This window comes from Rhinoraja longicauda, chromosome 36 (genome assembly GCF_053455715.1).
Source record: "Rhinoraja longicauda isolate Sanriku21f chromosome 36, sRhiLon1.1, whole genome shotgun sequence".
Lineage (NCBI taxonomy): Eukaryota > Metazoa > Chordata > Chondrichthyes > Rajiformes > Arhynchobatidae > Rhinoraja > Rhinoraja longicauda.
Genome location: NC_135988.1, coordinates 15,293,942 through 15,311,351, shown reverse-complemented (window position 1 = coordinate 15,311,351; position 17,410 = coordinate 15,293,942). Strand labels below are relative to the sequence as shown.

Here is a 17,410-nt window from a genome sequence, read left to right as displayed (position 1 = left end):
TCAAGCAGTTCACTGTGCGATGTGACCATCCGGCTCAGCAGGACCGGTTCATGGCAGCTATGGCCCTGGGGATGAAGCTGTTCCTGAGTCTGGAGGTGCGGGCGTAGAAGGCCTTGTAGCGTCTGCCCGATGGTAGAATTTCGAACAGCCTGTTGCAGGGGTGTGAGGAGTCTTTGTGGATGCTGGTGGCTTTTCTGAGGCATCGTGTGTTGTAGATGCCCTCCAAGGCTGGTAGCTGTGTACCGGTAGTCTTCTGAGCTCTATGGACTACCTAGACTGTTACTCACCTAGACTGAGAACAGGGACCATTAATCCGGAGGGGGACCCAGCGTGGGGGACCACCAGGAGGGAGGGAGGGGGGGTGGGAGGGGGGGGGTTAGAACAAAGGAGGTCCTGGCGTGAGATATGTTGTGTCTTACCCGGTGCCCTTCGTGTGGCGACTCTTTGCATACCTTGGGTGTGCAAAATAAAGACTCGTCACATGTGACAATAAAGTATAAAGTATCCATTCATTCATTCATGCACACAGTTGTTACATGGATAGGAATGGTTTAGAAGGACAATGTGTAAGAAGGAACTGCAGATGCTGGTTTACACCGAAGACAGACACAAAAAGCTGGAGTAATTCAGCGGGACAGGCAACATCTCTGGAGAAAAGGAATAGGTGACGTTTTGGGTCAAGACCCTTCTTCAGACTCAGTCTGATGAAACGCCTTGACCCGAAATGCCACCTATTCCTTCTCTCCTGAGATGCTGCCTGTCCCGCTGAGTTACTGCAGCATTTTGTGTCTGTCTTCAAGGATTAAAAGAACGTGGGGCCAACACGGGCAAATGGGACTAGTTTAGTTTAGTTTAGTTTAGTTTTGTACCATCTGTAGTTATTTCCCTACGGTATACAGAGTGGCCAGTTTGGCGTCATTTTCAAGTCCCAGTTGTTGTAAGTGCAGGGGTCTTGGTCTGATCGTGTGGGTCTGGCGGCGTTGCAGGGCCGGCCTGGCCAAGTGTAGCCGCGGTGTCCTCCACCGCTGTAGGCCGCGTGCGGATGGGTAATAAATCCCAGCCTTGCCCAAGACATCCAGGACTGAAGGAATAGAAAAGACTGCTTCTAGAAAGATCAGAGCTCAATGGTGCAACAGGTGGTGCTCCTGCCTCAAATCTCCTGCCACACAGGGCGGTGAATCTGTGGAATTCTTCGCCACAGAAGGCTGTGGAGGCCAAGTCAGTGGATATTTTTAAGACAGAGATAGATAGATTCTTGATTTGTACGGGTATTAGAGGTTATGGGGAGAAGGCATAGGAATGGGGTTAGGAATGAGAGATAGATCAGGCGTGATTGAATGGCGGAGTAGACTCGATGGGCCGAATGGCCTATCTCTGCCCCAATCACCTACGATCTTATGATCTCTAGAACCGAGTCTCCAGTGCTAGCTCCGTGGGGTTTGCAGTTCCCCCTGTCTACTCCACTCTACTTGGTGTATCTGAATAGGAAGGAAATTCCAGCTAGTCTACCTTTCTGCCTGGGGTAGACACAAAATACCGGAGTAACTCAGCGGGTCAGGCAGCATCTCTGGAGAGAAGGAATGGGTGGAGTTTCGGGTCGAGACCCTTCTTTACATTTCTGCCCGCTGTTGTCAGAGCTGGAAGCTTGAAGAAGAATGTAGAAGAAGCAGTGGGTTCAATGGCAATGTGGAGTTGGATTCACCTTTGTTTAGTTACAATAAACTGTGCCGCATTTTTAAAACTGTTAATCAGATTATGAAGCAGCAGATCGCCATTGACGAGGATCACGAGGATGGGACTTAGTCCTGCTTGCAAATTCCTGACCACACTCCCTGCTTTCACACCACGACAAGCCGACTGGCTGATTATGGGATGCTGTGGACTGCAGCAGAGGCCAATATCTGTGCAAAGCTTGTCGGAGACTCCGATGACAGAGACGTGGCTCCCTGTGGTTCAGCAACTTGAGAGTCAAGCATGTATCTCTCTTACACAAGATAGGCACAAAAAGCTGGAGTAACTCAGTGGGACAGGCGGCATCGCTGGAGAGAAGGAATGGGTGACGTTTCGGGTCGAGACCATTTCTTCAGACGGGTTAGGGATGAGAGAAACGAGAGATATAGACTGTGATGTGGAGAGATTAAGAACAACGAATGAAAGATTTGCAGAAAAGTAACGATGATAAAGGAAACCTAATTTGAGGAAGGACATCCTTGTAATTGAGGCAGTGCAGCGTAGGTTGACGAGAATGATCCTTGGGATGGCGGGACTGAAGAAGGGTCTCGACCCGAAACGTCACCCATTCCTTCTCTCCAGAGATGCTGCCTGACCTGCTGAGTTACTCCAGCATTTTGTGTAAAAAAAAACTTATGATCTTATGATGATCTCCAGAGATGCTACTTGACCTGCTGAGTTACTCCAGCATGTTGTGTCCTTTTGTGTGTTAACCAGCATCTGCATTCCAAATGGACTTGCCAGGGATGGATGTGAGGAATAGCAGGGAGTGTTTCATTGATTGTAATGCCCATCATGTACCCTCCCTTGTGAATGCAACTTATAGAGTTGGACAGCATGGAAAGAGGTCCTTCGGCCCAACTCATCCATGCCGACTGAGTTGTCTACCTGAGTTGGTCCCACTTCCCAACATTAGTCCAAAGTATTCTAAATAACTTACCGCAAGATCTCATTCATTCATTCATTCATTCATAATGAGGAGTCACTGTGGCTTAAAATCGATCTCGCTATTCCATATCCACAATCAAGATAGCGAGATCGATTTTAAGCCACACTGATTCCTCATTATGAATGAATGAATGAATGGATGAATGAATGAATGAATAAGTTTATTGGCCAAGTATGTGCATATACAAGGAATGTGCCTTGGTGCTCCGCTCACAAATGACAACACAAACACACAGTTAACAATTAAGAATAAAGCATAAACACATGAAAACAATAGGGATACAACATTACGGCCTAAACATGTGGGTGAAAATAAACCAGAGCAAAAAATAAAATAAAACTTATGAACTTCTTCAGTCTGAAGAAGGATCTCGACCCGAAATGTCACCCATTCCCTCTCTCCTAGATGCTGCCTGACCTGCTGAGTTACTCCAGCATTTTGGGATACCTTCGATTTGTACCAGCATCTGCAGTTATTTTCCTACACAACTTATGAGCCAAAGCAAATGGGTTTTTGATCCAAGCCCACAGACGAGTCTATTCCCTTCTCCATCCCTCTCTGCTCGACAGTAATCCACCAGCCCAAACTCCGGAGGGTAGACACTAAACGCCAGAGTAACTCTCTGGAGAGAAGGGATGGGTGGCGTCTCTGGAGAGAAGGGATGGGTGGCGTTTCGGGTCTTCTTCCTGCCCAGTCCAAACTGCCGCTCACTAACGCCTTCCATTCTTCGCAGCTCAAGAACAAGTTCAAGAAGAAGATACCTCGCGACTCGGAAGCCTCAAACATCCTGGTGGGGGAAGTGGACTTCCTGGAGAAACCCTTTGTTGCCTTTGTCCGCCTCCTGCAGCCGACCATGTTGGGTGGACTGACAGAGGTGGCCGTGCCAACAAGGTATCGCTCGAGACACAGAGCAGTCAGTGAATCCCATTGCGACACCACACTAGTAGTAAACAACCAAATGAGAATATTATTACCTGATTAGGAGAAGGGGAGATGCAACGAGACCTGGGTGTCATGGTGCACCAGTCATTGAAAGTAGGCATGCAGGTGCAGCAGGCAGTGAAGAAAGCGAATGGTATGTTGGCATTCATAGCAAGGGGATTTGAGTATAGGAGCAGGGAGGTTCTGCTGCAGTTGTACAGGGCATTGGTGAGACCACACCTGGAGTATTGCGTACAGTTTTGGTCTCCTAATCTGAGGAAAGACATTCTTGCCATAGAGGGAGTACAGAGAAGGTTCACCAGATTGATCCCTGGGATGGCAGGACTTTCATATGAAGAAAGACTGGATCGACTCGGCTTGTACTCGCTGGAATTTAGAAGATTGAGGGGGGATCTTATAGAAACTTACAAAATTCTTAAAGGGTTGGACAGGCTAGATGCAGGAAGATTGTTCCCTATGTTGGGGAAGTCCAGAACAAGGGGTCACAGTTTAAGGATAAGGGGGAAGTCTTTTAGAACCGAGATGAGAACGTTTTTTTTCACACAGAGAGTGGTGAATCTGTGGAATTCTCTGCCACAGAAGGTAGTTGAGGCCAGTTCATTGGCTATATTTAAGAGGGAGTTAGATGTGGCCCTTGTGGCTAAAGGGATCAGGGGGTATGGAGAGAAGGCAGGTACGGGATACTGAGTTGGATGATCAGCCATGATCATATTGAATGGCGGTGCAGGCTCGAAGGGCCGAATGGCCTACTCCTGCACCTATTTTCTATGTTTCTATGTAATGTAGAAACACAGAAACATAGAAAATAGGAGAAGGAGTAGGCCATTCAGCCCTTCGAGCCAGCACTGCCATTCAATATGACCATGGCTGATCATCCAGAATCAGTACCCCATTCCTGCTTTCTCCCCGTATCCCTTGATTCCGTTAGCCCCAAGACTATCTGACTCTCTCTTGAATGCATCCAGTGAATTGGCCTCCACTGCCTTCTGTGGCAGAGAATTCCACAGATTTACAACTCTCTGGGTGAAAAAGTTATAAAAACAGGGATGTAGTGCTATTAGGCACTGGTCAGACCGCATTTGGAGGATTGAGAGCAGTTTTGGACCCAATATCTGAGGAAGGATGTGCTGGCATTGGAGAGGGTCCAGAGGAAGTTTACGAGAATGATCCCAGGAACTATTGGGTTAACGTATGATGAGCGTTCGACAGCACTGGGCCAGTACTCGCTGGAGTTTAGAAGGATGAGGGGGGACCTCATCGAAACTTAGCAAATAGTGAAAGGCCTGGTTAGGCTGAATGTGGAGAGGATGTTTCCACTAGTTGGAGAGTTTAGGACCAGAGGCCATAGGTTTAGCCAGAGGGTGGTGAATCTGTGGAATTCATTACCACAGACGGCTGTGGAGGCCAAGTCAATGGATATTTTTAAGGCAGAGATAGATAGATTCTTGATTAGTACGGGTGTCATGGGGTTATGGGGAGAAGACAGGAGAATGGGGTTGAGAGGGAATGATAAATCGGCCTTGATCAAATGGTGGAATAGATTTGATGGGCTGAATGGCCTAATTCTGCTCCTGGAACTTATGAGCTCATGAACTAAAGAACCACAGCGAGCAATGGAGATGGATTCACTGCAGATATTTGAGAAGTTACATTGAATTGAACTTGGTGCGTTTATTGTAGATGTTACTAACTGGGCACACAGCAGATCTTTAGGAACAGCACCTGATATTTCGCCTGGGCACCTTGCAGCCCAGTGGTATGAACATCGACTTCTCCAACTTTAGATAGTTCCTCTGTCCCTCTCTTCCCCTCCTCCTTCCCAGATCTCCCTCTATCTTCCTGTCTCCACCTATATCCTTCCTTTGTCCCGCCCCCCCTGACATCAGTCTGAAGAAGGGTCTCGACCCGAAACGTCATCCATTCCTTCTCTCCTGAGATGCTGCCTGACCTGCTGAGTTACTCCAGCATTTTGTGAATAAATACCTTTTTTGAAGTTATGGTAAATTAACTACACTACTGCATTGTGCTGGGATATTTCTACAGTTGACTCAGTTTCGTTCAGATGATGGTGGGTATATGTCAGAGGAGGCAGACACAGAATGCTGGAGTAACTGAACGGGTCGGGCAGCATTTCTAGCCATGCACATCCCCTGTAAAATGTGGTCCCCCCTCACCTTAAAGCTGTGCCCTACAGTCTTTGACATTGCAGTATGGATATCCTTCTCATGTTCTTGCGCAGATCGGCGAAGGCATTGACCAAGTTTCCAGCATCGTAGCAGCCAAGTAATTTGGTCCCTAAAAGCACCATCTTCCCGATAGTCACTACATCCGATCGCAAGGTTAATTAGCCGCAGAGCCAAGGACACGAGTATCGATTAACGCACTCTGGTGTCCCCCGAGCTCACTCAGTGGCTCCCCACAGGTCAACAGTATTGGGAAAGCAATTAGCTCTTGCTAATTGTTAAGATTTTCTAAATGGTTTCGGGCCAAATGCAAACTCAATCCAATGGATCTGTAGCCTATAATAGTCACCTTTTAATTCCTCTTCCCCGCGAAATGAAATTTGTTTGGCTTTATGGGGTTCGTGGTTTTAACTCATTAATCTCTTTTTGCAAACAGGTTCATTTTTATTCTTCTGGGCCCCCAAGGAAAGGGCAAATCTTACAGCGAGATTGGAAGAGCTATGGCCACACTCATGGTGGATGATGTGAGTGATCAACTTGAACTCTGTGAGAAATGGCGTTGAGTTTGGACGTGTCTAGTGCTGAGTTGCAGGGGCCTGCACTCGCTGGGGTTAAGAAGGATGAGATGGGACATCTTTGGAACTTACCCAATAGTGAAAGGCCTGGATAGAGTGGATGTGGAGAGGATGTTTCCACTAGTGGGAGAGTCTAGAACCAGAGACCACAGCCTCAGAATAAAAGGACCTACCTTTAGAAATTAGATGAGGAGGAATTTCTTTAGCCAGATGAGGGGGGACCTCATCAAAACTTACCAAACAGTGAAAGGCCTGGATAGAGTGAATGTGGAGAGGATGTTTCCACTAGTTGGAGAGTTTAGGACCAGAGGCCATAGGTTTAGTCAGAGGGTGGTGAATCTGTGGAATTCATTACCACAGACGGCTGTGGAGGCCAAGTCAATGGATATTTTTAAGGCGGAGATTGATAGAATCTTGACCAGTACGGGTGTCAGGGGTTATGGGGAGAAGGCAGGAGAATGGGGTTGAGAGGGAAAGATAAATCAGCCATGATTGAATGGCGGAATAGACTTGATGGGCCGAATGGCCTAATTCTGCTCCTAGAACCTATGAACTTATGGAACGGGTGAATAGAGAGAGGCAGTCATTCCAACCTCGACCCCTCAGCGTTGGCCCACTCCACAGGGCTTTATCAATAGGTTTAGCCAACGTATTAAGGTCATTTCTGCGGACTTTTGTCTTCTTTGTGTGGTACAGGTGGAGGGTGACATTTTGCCTGTGGTCAACACCAAAGGGAATGGCCTGACGATGTTATAAAAGAGCAATGGTTGTCCAAGAGAGGAGATAGCAAGGAATTTGTGCCAGACCTTTGTCCTTCCTGCACTTGTGGCCGGTCAGCACAATGATGCACGGGTAGAGCCACTGCCTCATAGCACCAGTGACCCAGGGTTCAATCCTGACCTCCAGCCCTGTCTAAGTGGAGTTCGCACGCTCCCCCTCAGGGCGCCAATGTCCTTCCAAATCCCAAAGAAGGCGAGGGTTAGCGGGTCATTCAGCCTCGCGAAGTTGTTCCTGCTGGTGGTAGACTCTGGGGAAGTTAAGAGTCATAGAGAGATATCGCATGGCCTTGCAGCCTGCCAAGAGTGTGCCTAACCTTGAAAGTGGCTCGTTAACCACCCATTTACACAAATCCTGCACTAATTCAACGGTTATCTCCCTGAGTTGATGGGAAAGTGGAGAGAGAACATCACAGGGAAAATTAATGGGGGAGTATGCTAGTTCGTTGTGCTGTTATAAATGTGGTGGGCCGAATGCCCTCCTTTGATATCATCAGGAAATAAATGTACTGACTATCTTATTGTCTTCTGCTTGTATGTGGCCCGGTTAAGAATTGGGAGAGGGACTGCAGGTGAGTTAACCTAAGAGCCAGCTTTAGCTCCATGCCCCCACCTTGCTGCCCACATGGTGAGGCAATTAGCCTACAAACCCGCACGTCTTTGCAGTGTGGGAGGAAACCGGAACACCCGGAGAAAGCCCACGAGATCACAGGGAGAACATGCAAACTCCGTACAGACAGCACCCGTTGTCAGGATTGAACCCGGGTCTCTGGCGCTGTAAGGCAGCAACTCTACCACTGCGCCACTGTGTGGCCCACCAGTTCAGTTTAGTTTATTGTCACGTGTACCGAGGTACAGTGAAAAGCTTTTGTTGCGTGCTGTGTCCAGTCAGCGGAGAGACAATACAAGATTACAATCGAGTACAGATACATGATAAGGGAATAACGTTTAGCGCAAGGTAAAGCCAGCAAAGTCCGATCATGGATAGTCCGAGGGTCACCAACGAGGTGGATAGTAGTTCCGCACTGCTCTCTGGTTGTGGTAGGATGGTTCAGTTGTCTGATAACAGCCGGGAAGAAACTGTCCCTGAATCTGGAGGTGTGCGTTTTCAACACAGAATGTATGAGTAGTTTTTGCCCGATTTTTGTTTTGTGTATATTTTCAATTCTGAATAAAATATGTTTTTGAAAATAAAAAATACTCACTTCCTATCGCCCAAATGATTCCCCCAATATTTTAACTTATAATGGTTACAAGTTGTGGATCTCTGCTGTGCAGGAACATTTTGTATTCTAGAAACATAGAAACATGGAAAACAGGTGCAGGAGTAGGCCAATCGGCCCTTCGAACCAGCACCGCCATTCAATAGACAATAGACAATAGACAATAGACAATAGGTGCAGGAGTAGGCCAATCGGCCCTTCGAGCCAGCACCGCCATTCAATGTGATCATGGCTGATCATTCTCAATCAGTACCCAGTTCCTGCCTTCTCCCCATACCCCCTGACTCCGCTATCCTTAAGAGCTCTATCCAGTTCTCTCTTGAATGCATTCAGAGAATTGGCCTCCACTGCCTTCTGAGGCAGAGAATTCCACAGATTCACAACTCTCTGACTGAAAACGTTTTTCCTCATCTCAGTTCTAAATGGCCTCCCCCTTATTCTTAAACTGTGGCCCCTTGTTCTGGACTCCCCCAACATTGGGAACATGTTTCCTGCCTCTAACCTGTCATAGAAACATAGAAACATAGAAAATAGGTGCAGGAGTAGACCATTCGGCCCTTCGAGCCTGCACCGCCATTCAATATGATCATGGCTGATCATCCAGCTCAGTAGCCTGTACCTGCCTTCTCTCCATACCCCCTGATCCCTTTAGCAAAAAGGGCCACATCTAACTCCCTCTTAAATATAGCCAATGAACTGACCTCAACTACCTTCTGTGGCAGAGAATTCCACAGACTCACCACTCTCTGTGTGAAGAAATGTTTTCTCATCTCGACCCCTTAATAATCTTATACGTTTCGATAAGATCTCCTCTCATCCTTCTAAATTCCAGTGTATACAAGCCTAGTCGCTCCAGTCTTTCAACATATGATAGTCCCGCCATTCCGGGAATATTCAATATGATCATGGCTGATCATCCAGAATCCGTACCCTGTTCCTGCTTTCTCCCCAGATCCCTTGATTCCGTTAGCCCTGAGAGCTATATCTGACTCTCTCTTGAATGCATCTCCTCCAGTTGATTCTGGTTGATGTTCACACTCCACCACGGTTGTATTGGTTTTGTAGCTCTTCAGTGACGTGGCGTACAAGGCAAGAGACAGAGACGACTTGATTGCAGGCATCGACGAGTTCCTCGATGAGGTCATCGTCCTTCCTCCCGGTGAATGGGACCCCAAGATCCGCATCGAGCCTCCCAAGAAGGTGACACCAGCCGAGAAGAGGTACGGGCTTGGTGCGATCATTCCCATTTGCCGAGGCGGGCTTTTCCCTGCTGAGCTCTGAGTGGTGGGATGAATGATTCCCCGTGACACGCAATGCAGACGGGGCGGTCTAGTTTCGTGTAGAGATACAGCGTGGAAACAGGCCCTTCGGCCCGCCCAGTCCATGCCGGCCGGCGATCCCCGCACATTAATGCTATCCGCCACACCCCAGGGCCAATTTTTACATTTGTACCAAGCCAATTAGCTCAGCGGGTCAGGCAGCATCTCCGGAGAAGTTGGATAGGTGATGTTTTGGGTTTGGATCCTCCTTCGGTGGGGGAGGGGAAGAAAGCTGGAAGGGAAGAGGGACGAGTGATAGGTGGATACAGGTTGGGGAAGGGCGGGGGGGGGGGGGGGGTTGATAGGCAGATGGTTTGGACAAAGGCCTGAGAGAAAACGACAGAAGGTTTGAGACTGGAGTGTGGGTGGAGACCGAAGATCTCGGAGCAAATCCCACGCAGGTCACGGGGAGAAGGTGCAAACACTGCCCAGACAGCACCCGTAGTCGGAATCGAACCCGGATCTCCGGCGGTGTAAGGCAGTGCCTGTTTCCCTGACTTGCTGCCTCTCCGTCTCCCCCACAGGAAGTCCGTCTACTCTCTCAACGAAGCGGGCCAGATGAACGGATCGGCGGGAGGTTGCGGGGCAAACGATGATGAGAAGATGCCTGCACCCCATGAGTTGGGGGAGGAGCTGACCTGGACAGGAAGGTATTTCATTCAGTCGTCCTGGTTAGGTTGTCCATGCCTCTCCCTCCAGGCACTATCAGAGACAATAGACAATAGACAATAGGTGCAGGACGAGGCCATTCGGCTCTTCGAGCCAGCGCCACCATTCAATGTGATCATGGCTGATCATTCTCAATCAGTGCCCCGTTTCTGCCTTCTCCCCATACCCCCTGACTCCGCTATCCTTAAGAGCTCTATCCAGCTCTCTCTTGAATGCATTCAGAGAATCGGCCTCCACTGCCTTCTGAGGCAGAGAATTCCGATAAGATCCCCTCTCATCCTTCTAAATTCCAGTGTATACAAGCCTAGTCGCTCCAGTCAATAGACAATAGAAAATAGACAACTGTGGCCCCTGGTTCTGGGCTCCCCAGAGATACAGAGATAGATCAGGCATGATTGAATGGCGGAGTAGACTTGATGGGCCGAATGGCCTAATCCCATTCCTATCACCTCTGAGCTTGATCGTCCCCAACTCCTGTGCCTGTTTCTCACCTGCCTTGCTTCTCCCCGGGTACAGGTTCTGTGGAGGCCTGCAGCTGGACATCAAGAGGAAGCTGCCCTGGCTGCTCAGCGACTTCTATGAAGGCTTCCACATCCAGTCCATCTCCACCATCCTCTTCATCTACCTGGGCTGCATCACCAACGCCATCACCTTTGGCGGGTTACTGGGCGATGCCACGGACAACTACCAGGTAAGGAGGCGCCGCGCCCTTCACCCGACCCAACGACTCAACACGGGTAGTGCAGCAGCCTCGCGGCGCCTGAGATCCGGGTTCCATCTAGACTGCGGGCACCCTCATGCGCGGAGTTTGTACGTTCTCCCTGGGACCTGCGTGGGCTTTCTCCGGGTGCTCCGGCTTCCTCCCACACTCCAAAGACGTACAGGTGCGTGGGTTAATTGGCCTCGTCAAAACTCACAATGTTGGCCCGGCGTGGGCAAGTCGGGCCGAAGGGCCTGTTTCCACGCTGTATGACTCTGTGTAAATTGTCCCTCGTGTGTGTGTGTGTGTGTGTGTGTGCGTGGGACAGTCCTCGTGTGCGTGGATCGCTGGTCGGCGTGGACTCGGTGGGCCGAAGGGCCTGTTTACCGTGCTGGATCTCCAACCTTGACCAACCTGCACCACATTACAATGAACGCCAGCATTCCAAGCAGATATTTAACTGGAGAATATGCAACCAACTCCCTTTGACAATATCCTTGGCAATCGTTATTTAAACATGGTCCATTTTTGAGGACACTATTTAACAAGATGTCGATCATCTTTAGTGGTTAAGAGAAGCCCATCAGGCCCCAAACAAGGGAGCCTTACAACAATATACCGTGGGTAGACACAAAATGCTGGAGTAACTCAGCGGGTCAGGCAGCATCTCTGAAGAGAAGGAATGGGTGATGTTTCGGGTCGAGACCCTTCTTCAGACTGATGTCAGGGGTGGGGTGCCATGAGGCGAGCACGGGTGTAAAGTGAGTGTGAAGGAGGATCTCGACCCAAAACGCCACCCATTCCTTCTCTCCAGAGATGCTGCCTTCTGTACAACTCCATTTGCACCTCACGCTGCCTCGGCAAGGCCAGCAGCATAATCAAGGACCAGTCTCACCCTGGCCATTCCCTCCTCTCCCCTCTCCCATCAGGCACAAGGTTTAGAAGTATGAAAACGCACACCATCAGATTCAGGGACAGTTTCTTCCCAGCTTTTATTGGGTAACTGAACCATCCTACCGCAACCAGAGAGCAGTGCTGAACTACTATCTACCTCTTTGGCGACCCTCGGACTATCCTTGATCGGTCTTTGCTGGCTTTACCTTGCGCTAAACGTTATTCCATAATCATGTATCTGTACACTGCCGATGGCTCGAATGTAATGATGTATTGCCTTTCTGCTGACTGGATAACACGCAACAAAAGCTTTTCACTGCACCTCGGTACGCGCGATAAGAAACATTGAACTAAACTAAACTAAACTTGTGTTCAGTCATCGTTCCCTCCCTCAGGAGGTGGCCTGAGTGTTATCCTGGTTCACATTGTGCTTCTGTGCGAGGGCAGGAGGTTTTGTACCGAAAGGATATCTTGAGTGGGCATGTGGCCTTCCTTCACTGTAAGAAGTGGCCTTGAAAGTGAACGTTATGTTCCATTCTATTCAGCCGCAGTGCTTGAAGAATCAGAATCAGATGCCGTAGCGTAGTGTGTGCAGGGCGGGCGATGCACAAAGTGTTTAGAGTCACGTTCCTTCTACGTGTGTTCAACTGGATTATCGAGTCCTCGGCTCCCAGGCTCAATCTGAAGAAGGGCCTCGACCCGAAACGTCACCCATTGCTTCTGTCCAGAGACGCTGCCTGGCCCGATGAGTTATCATATCATATCATATCATATCATATCATATCATATCATATCATATCATATCATATATATACAGCCGGAAACAGGCCTTTTCGGCCCACCAAGTCCGTGCCGCCCAGCGATCCCCGTACATTAACACTATCCTACACCCACTAGGGACAATTTTTACATTTACCCAGCCAATTAACCTACATACCTGTACGTCTTTGGAGTGTGGGAGGAAACCGAAGATCTCGGAGAAAACCCACGCAGGTCACGGGGAGAACGTACAAACTCCTTACAGTGCAGCACCCGTAGTCAGGATCGAACTTGAGTCTCCGGCGCTGCATTCGCTGTAAAGCAGCAACTCTACCGCTGCGCTACCGTGTCGCCTATTTGGTCTCCTATTCTTCCTCTGCTCCTAAACTTGTGACCCAAGACGTAACTATCTGTCAAAGCATCACATACTGCAAATAGGACTAGCGTAGATAGGGACTCCAGCATTTTGTGTCTCTCACTGGGAAGACAGGGTTAGAGACAAGTATGTGCCTCAAGTCTTCAGACCAAGCCTTCATGCCTTGACTCTATGGTACCACCTGCCCGCGCTTGGCCCACAGCCCTCTAAACCTGTCCTATCCATGTACACGTCTAAATGTTTCTTCAACGTTGTGATAGTACCTGGCACAACGACCACCTCCAACAGCTCAATCCATACCCCCACCACCCTTTGTGTAAAAAAGTTGCCCCTCAGGTTCTCATTAAATCTCTCCCTCCTTCACTTTCAACCTATGTCCTCTGGTTCTCTGGTAGTCTGGGTAAAAGACTCACGTGCATGTACTGGATGTGGAGGAAAATAACTGCAGATGCTGGTTCAAATTGAAGGTTGACACAAGATGCTGGAGTAACTCAGCGGGTCAGGCAGCATCTCAGGAGAGAAGGAATGGGTGAAGTTTCGGGTCTTCATGTACCCTGCCTGTTCCTCTCATGACCTTGTACATCTCTACAAGATCACCCCTTAGCCAAGATCACTCCTCCTGCACCTATTGTCTATTGTCTATTCTGAAGATTCCCAGTCACACCTTCCCATCCTCTGTTAGCTTGACGGGAAAACCGTATTCCCCTGTCAATGTCGCATGAGGCGGAGGAGTTCCTTGTCAGGAACTGGAAGTCTGTTACAACAAGGACCAAGACTGTTGGCCACCCTACGAGACGGATGAGAACGATCGCAGGAATGATTGGGTTAACGTGCGATGAACATTTGACATCTCTGGGCCTGTACTCGCTGGAGTTTAGAAGGATGAGGGGGGGACCTCATTGAAACTTACAGCATAGTGGAAGGCCTGGATGGGGGTGGATGTAGAGAGGATGTTTCCACTAGTGGGAGAGTCTAGGACTAGAGGGCACAGCCGCAGAATAAAAGGACGTACCTCAAGAAAGGAGATGAGGAGGAATTTCTTCGGTCAGAGGGTGGTGAATCTGCGGGATTCATTGCCACAAGCGCTTGTAGAGGCCAAGTCATTGGGCGTTTTTAAAGTGGAGATTGACAGGTTCTTGATTAGTGACAGCGTCAAAGGTTATGGGGAGAAGGCAGGAGAATGGAGGTGAGAGGGAATGATAGGTCGGCCACGATCGAATGTCGGTGTGGACTCGATGGGCCAAATTACTTAATTCTGCTTCTAAGACACATGTCCTCCAACCTCATCTATTGCATCCGCTGCTCCAGATGTCAACTTATTTACTTCGGCGAAACCAAGCGCAGGCTCGGCGATCGCTTCGCTGAACACCTGCGCTCGGTCCGCATCGACCAAACTGATCTCCCGGTGCCCGAGCACTTCAATTCCCCCTCCCATTCCCAGTCTGACCTTTCTGTCATGGGCCTCCTCCAGTGCCATAGTGAGGCCCACCGGAAATTGGAGGAACAGCACCTCATATTTCGCCTGGGCAGTTTGCAGCCCAGCGGTATGAACATCGACTTCTCCAACTTTAGATAGTTCCTCTGTCCCTCCCTTCCCCTCCTCCTTCCCAGATCTCCCTCTATCTTCCCGTCTCCACCTATATCCTTCCTTTGTCCCGCCCCCCTGACATCAGTCTGAAGATGGGTCTCGACCCGAAACGTCACCCATTCCTTCTCTCCCGAGATGCTGCCTGACCTGCTGAGTTACTCCAGCATTTTGTGAATAAATACCTTCGATTTGTACCAGCATCTGCAGTTATTTTCTTATACTACTTATGAATTCAACTCCAACCAAGTGATGAAAACTTCAGGGTAACAGACTTTGCTTTTTTTTGCCCTGCAGGGAGTGATTGAGAGTTTCCTGGGGACTGCGTTTACCGGCGCGGTCTTCTGCCTGTTTGCCGGCCAGCCACTCACCATCCTGAGCAGCACCGGCCCCATCCTCATCTTCGAGAAGCTCCTGTTTGACTTCAGCAAGTAAGTGCTCAGGTCACCCCACGGCTGGCACGGACGCGATGGGCCGAAGGGCCTGTTTCTGCGGCGTACGACTCGACGACTGCACATGAGAGACGTGGGCATCGTTGTTCCAATAAAAACTAATAAATAATAAATGAGTTTTACACCTAAGATGCTGAGAATATTTTACAAAGTGCGATGAAAGTGAGAGTCATATCAAATCAAGTATTTCCATTCCCAGTTCTAATGGCCCAGGGAACGAAACTGTTTTTAAGTCGGTTTGTTCTGGTCCTTAGGCTCCTGTAGCACCTCCCAGAGGGCAGGAGAGCAAACATTAACACTATCCTATACCCACCAGGGGACAATTTTTACATATGCCCAGCCAATTAACCTACAAACCTGCACGTCTTTGGAGTGTGGGAGGAAACCGAAGATCTCGGAGAAAACCCACGAAGGTCACGGGGAGAACGTGCAAACTCCGTGCAGACGGCGCCCGTTGTCAGGATCGAACCTGAGTCTCCGGCGCTGCATTCGCTGTAAGGCAGCAACTCTACCGCTGCGCGACCGCGCCGCCCTCGTGTCCGTGCGGAGTTTGCACGTTCTCCCTGTGACCCCGCGAGTTTCATTTTGCTGCTCCGATCTCATCCCACTTCCCGAAAACGTGCGGGTTTGCAGATTAATTGGCCCCCCTGTAAATTGCCCCGAATGTGTAGGGAGTGGATGGGGTGTGCGAGATGGCACAGTGGTGCAGCGGTAGAGTTGCTGCCTCGCAGCGCCAGAGACCCAGGTTCGATCCTGACCTCCGCTGCAGTCTGTGTGGAATTTGCACCTTCTACCTGGGACCGCGTGGGTTTCCTCCGGGTGCCCTGATTCCCTCCCACATCCCAAAGACGTGCGGATCGGTGGCTTAAATGGCCCTCTGTAAATTGCCCCCGGTTTGTCGTTGAGAGGTGGGATGAATGAACGAATGAATTAATTCATTCATTAATAAGTTTATTGGCCAACTATGTACACACACAAGAAATGTGCCTTGGTGCTCCGCTCACAAATGACAACACAAACATACAGTTAACAATTAAGAATAAAGCATAACCACATCAAAACAATAAGGATACACCATTACGGTCTAAACATGTGGGTGAAAATAAACCAGAGCAAAAAAGAGACTACAGACTTTGGTTGTTGAGTAGAACTATCACTCGTGGGGAAAAAAGCTGTTTTTATGTCCGGCTGTGGCTGCTTTGACAGTCCGGAGTCGCCTTCCAGAGGGAAGTGCTTCGAAGAGTTTGTGGCCAGGGTGAGAGGGGTCAGAGGTGATCTTGCCCGCTCGCTTCCTGGCCCTTGCAGTGTACAGTTCGTCAATGGGGGGAAGGTTGCAGCCAACAACCTTCTCAGCTGTGCGAACGATCCGTTGCAGCCTCCGGATGTGGTGCTTGGTGGCTGAGCCAAACCAGACCATGATGGAGAAGGTGAGGACGGACTCAATGATAGCAGTGTAGAATTGGACCATCGTTGCCTGTGGCAGATTGTGTTTCTTCAGTTGCCGCAGGAAGTACATCCTCTGTTGGGCCTTTTTGACTGTGGAGTCGATGGTGGCCCCCCATTTAAGGTCCCTGGAGATGATGGTTCCAAGGAACTTAAATGACTCCACAGATGTGACTATGGTGTTGTTGATGGTGAGTGAGGGGGGGGGGGGGGGGGGAGGGGGATCTCTTCCAAAGTCTACAATTAGTTCCACTGTCTTGAGAGCATTGAGCTCCAGGTTGTTGCGATGGCACCAGGACGCCAGCTGGGTCACTTCCCGTCTCTTGGCAGATTCCTCCCCATCCTGGATCAGTCCAATCAGGGTAGTGTCATCCGCAAACTTGAGGAGCTTGACGGAGGAGTCTGTGGAGGTGCAGTCATTGGTGTAGAGAGAGTAAAGGAGAGGGGAGAGTACGCAGCCTTGCGGAGCTCCTATGCTGAGGGTCTGCGGGTCCGAGATGTGCTTTCCCAGCCTCACATGCTGCTTCCTGTCCGTCAGGAAGTTGATGATCCACTGACAGAGGGGTTCAGGCACAGTCAGCTGGGAGAGTTTGTAGTGTAGTAGCTCTGGCACAATGGTGTTAAAAGCAGAGCTAAAAGATTCGGGGAGAGTTGGAGGGAATGCGGGAAATGTAGAAAATAGGATTAAAGGAAGGTTGGTGTAACATGGGTGATTGGTGGTTGGCACGGACTTAGAGTCATGGAGTCATGTAGCATGAAAACAGGCCCTTCGAGGCCTGCAGCGTAGGTTTACTAGGTTAATTCCCGGAATGGCGCAACTATCATATGTTGAAA

The 17,410-nt window shown here is 49.5% G+C and overlaps 1 protein-coding gene across 8 annotated transcripts in view; it reads left to right on the top strand.

Moving 5' to 3' along the window:
- LOC144610318 (electrogenic sodium bicarbonate cotransporter 4-like) overlaps nt 1-17,410 on the top strand; it is an 85,041-nt gene that overhangs the window by 23,345 nt on the left and 44,286 nt on the right. For all 8 annotated transcript variants that reach the window (XR_013549405.1, XM_078428928.1, XM_078428929.1 and 5 more), the window contains 6 exons: nt 3,414-3,571; nt 6,242-6,329; nt 9,445-9,599; nt 10,223-10,348; nt 10,884-11,058; nt 14,979-15,112. Coding sequence is in view for 7 of the 8 variants with exons in the window: in XM_078428928.1 (XP_078285054.1) it covers nt 3,414-3,571; nt 6,242-6,329; nt 9,445-9,599; nt 10,223-10,348; nt 10,884-11,058; nt 14,979-15,112 (836 nt within the window). In the remaining variant the exon portion in view is untranslated. The remainder of the gene's footprint in view (nt 1-3,413; nt 3,572-6,241; nt 6,330-9,444; nt 9,600-10,222; nt 10,349-10,883; nt 11,059-14,978; nt 15,113-17,410) is intronic.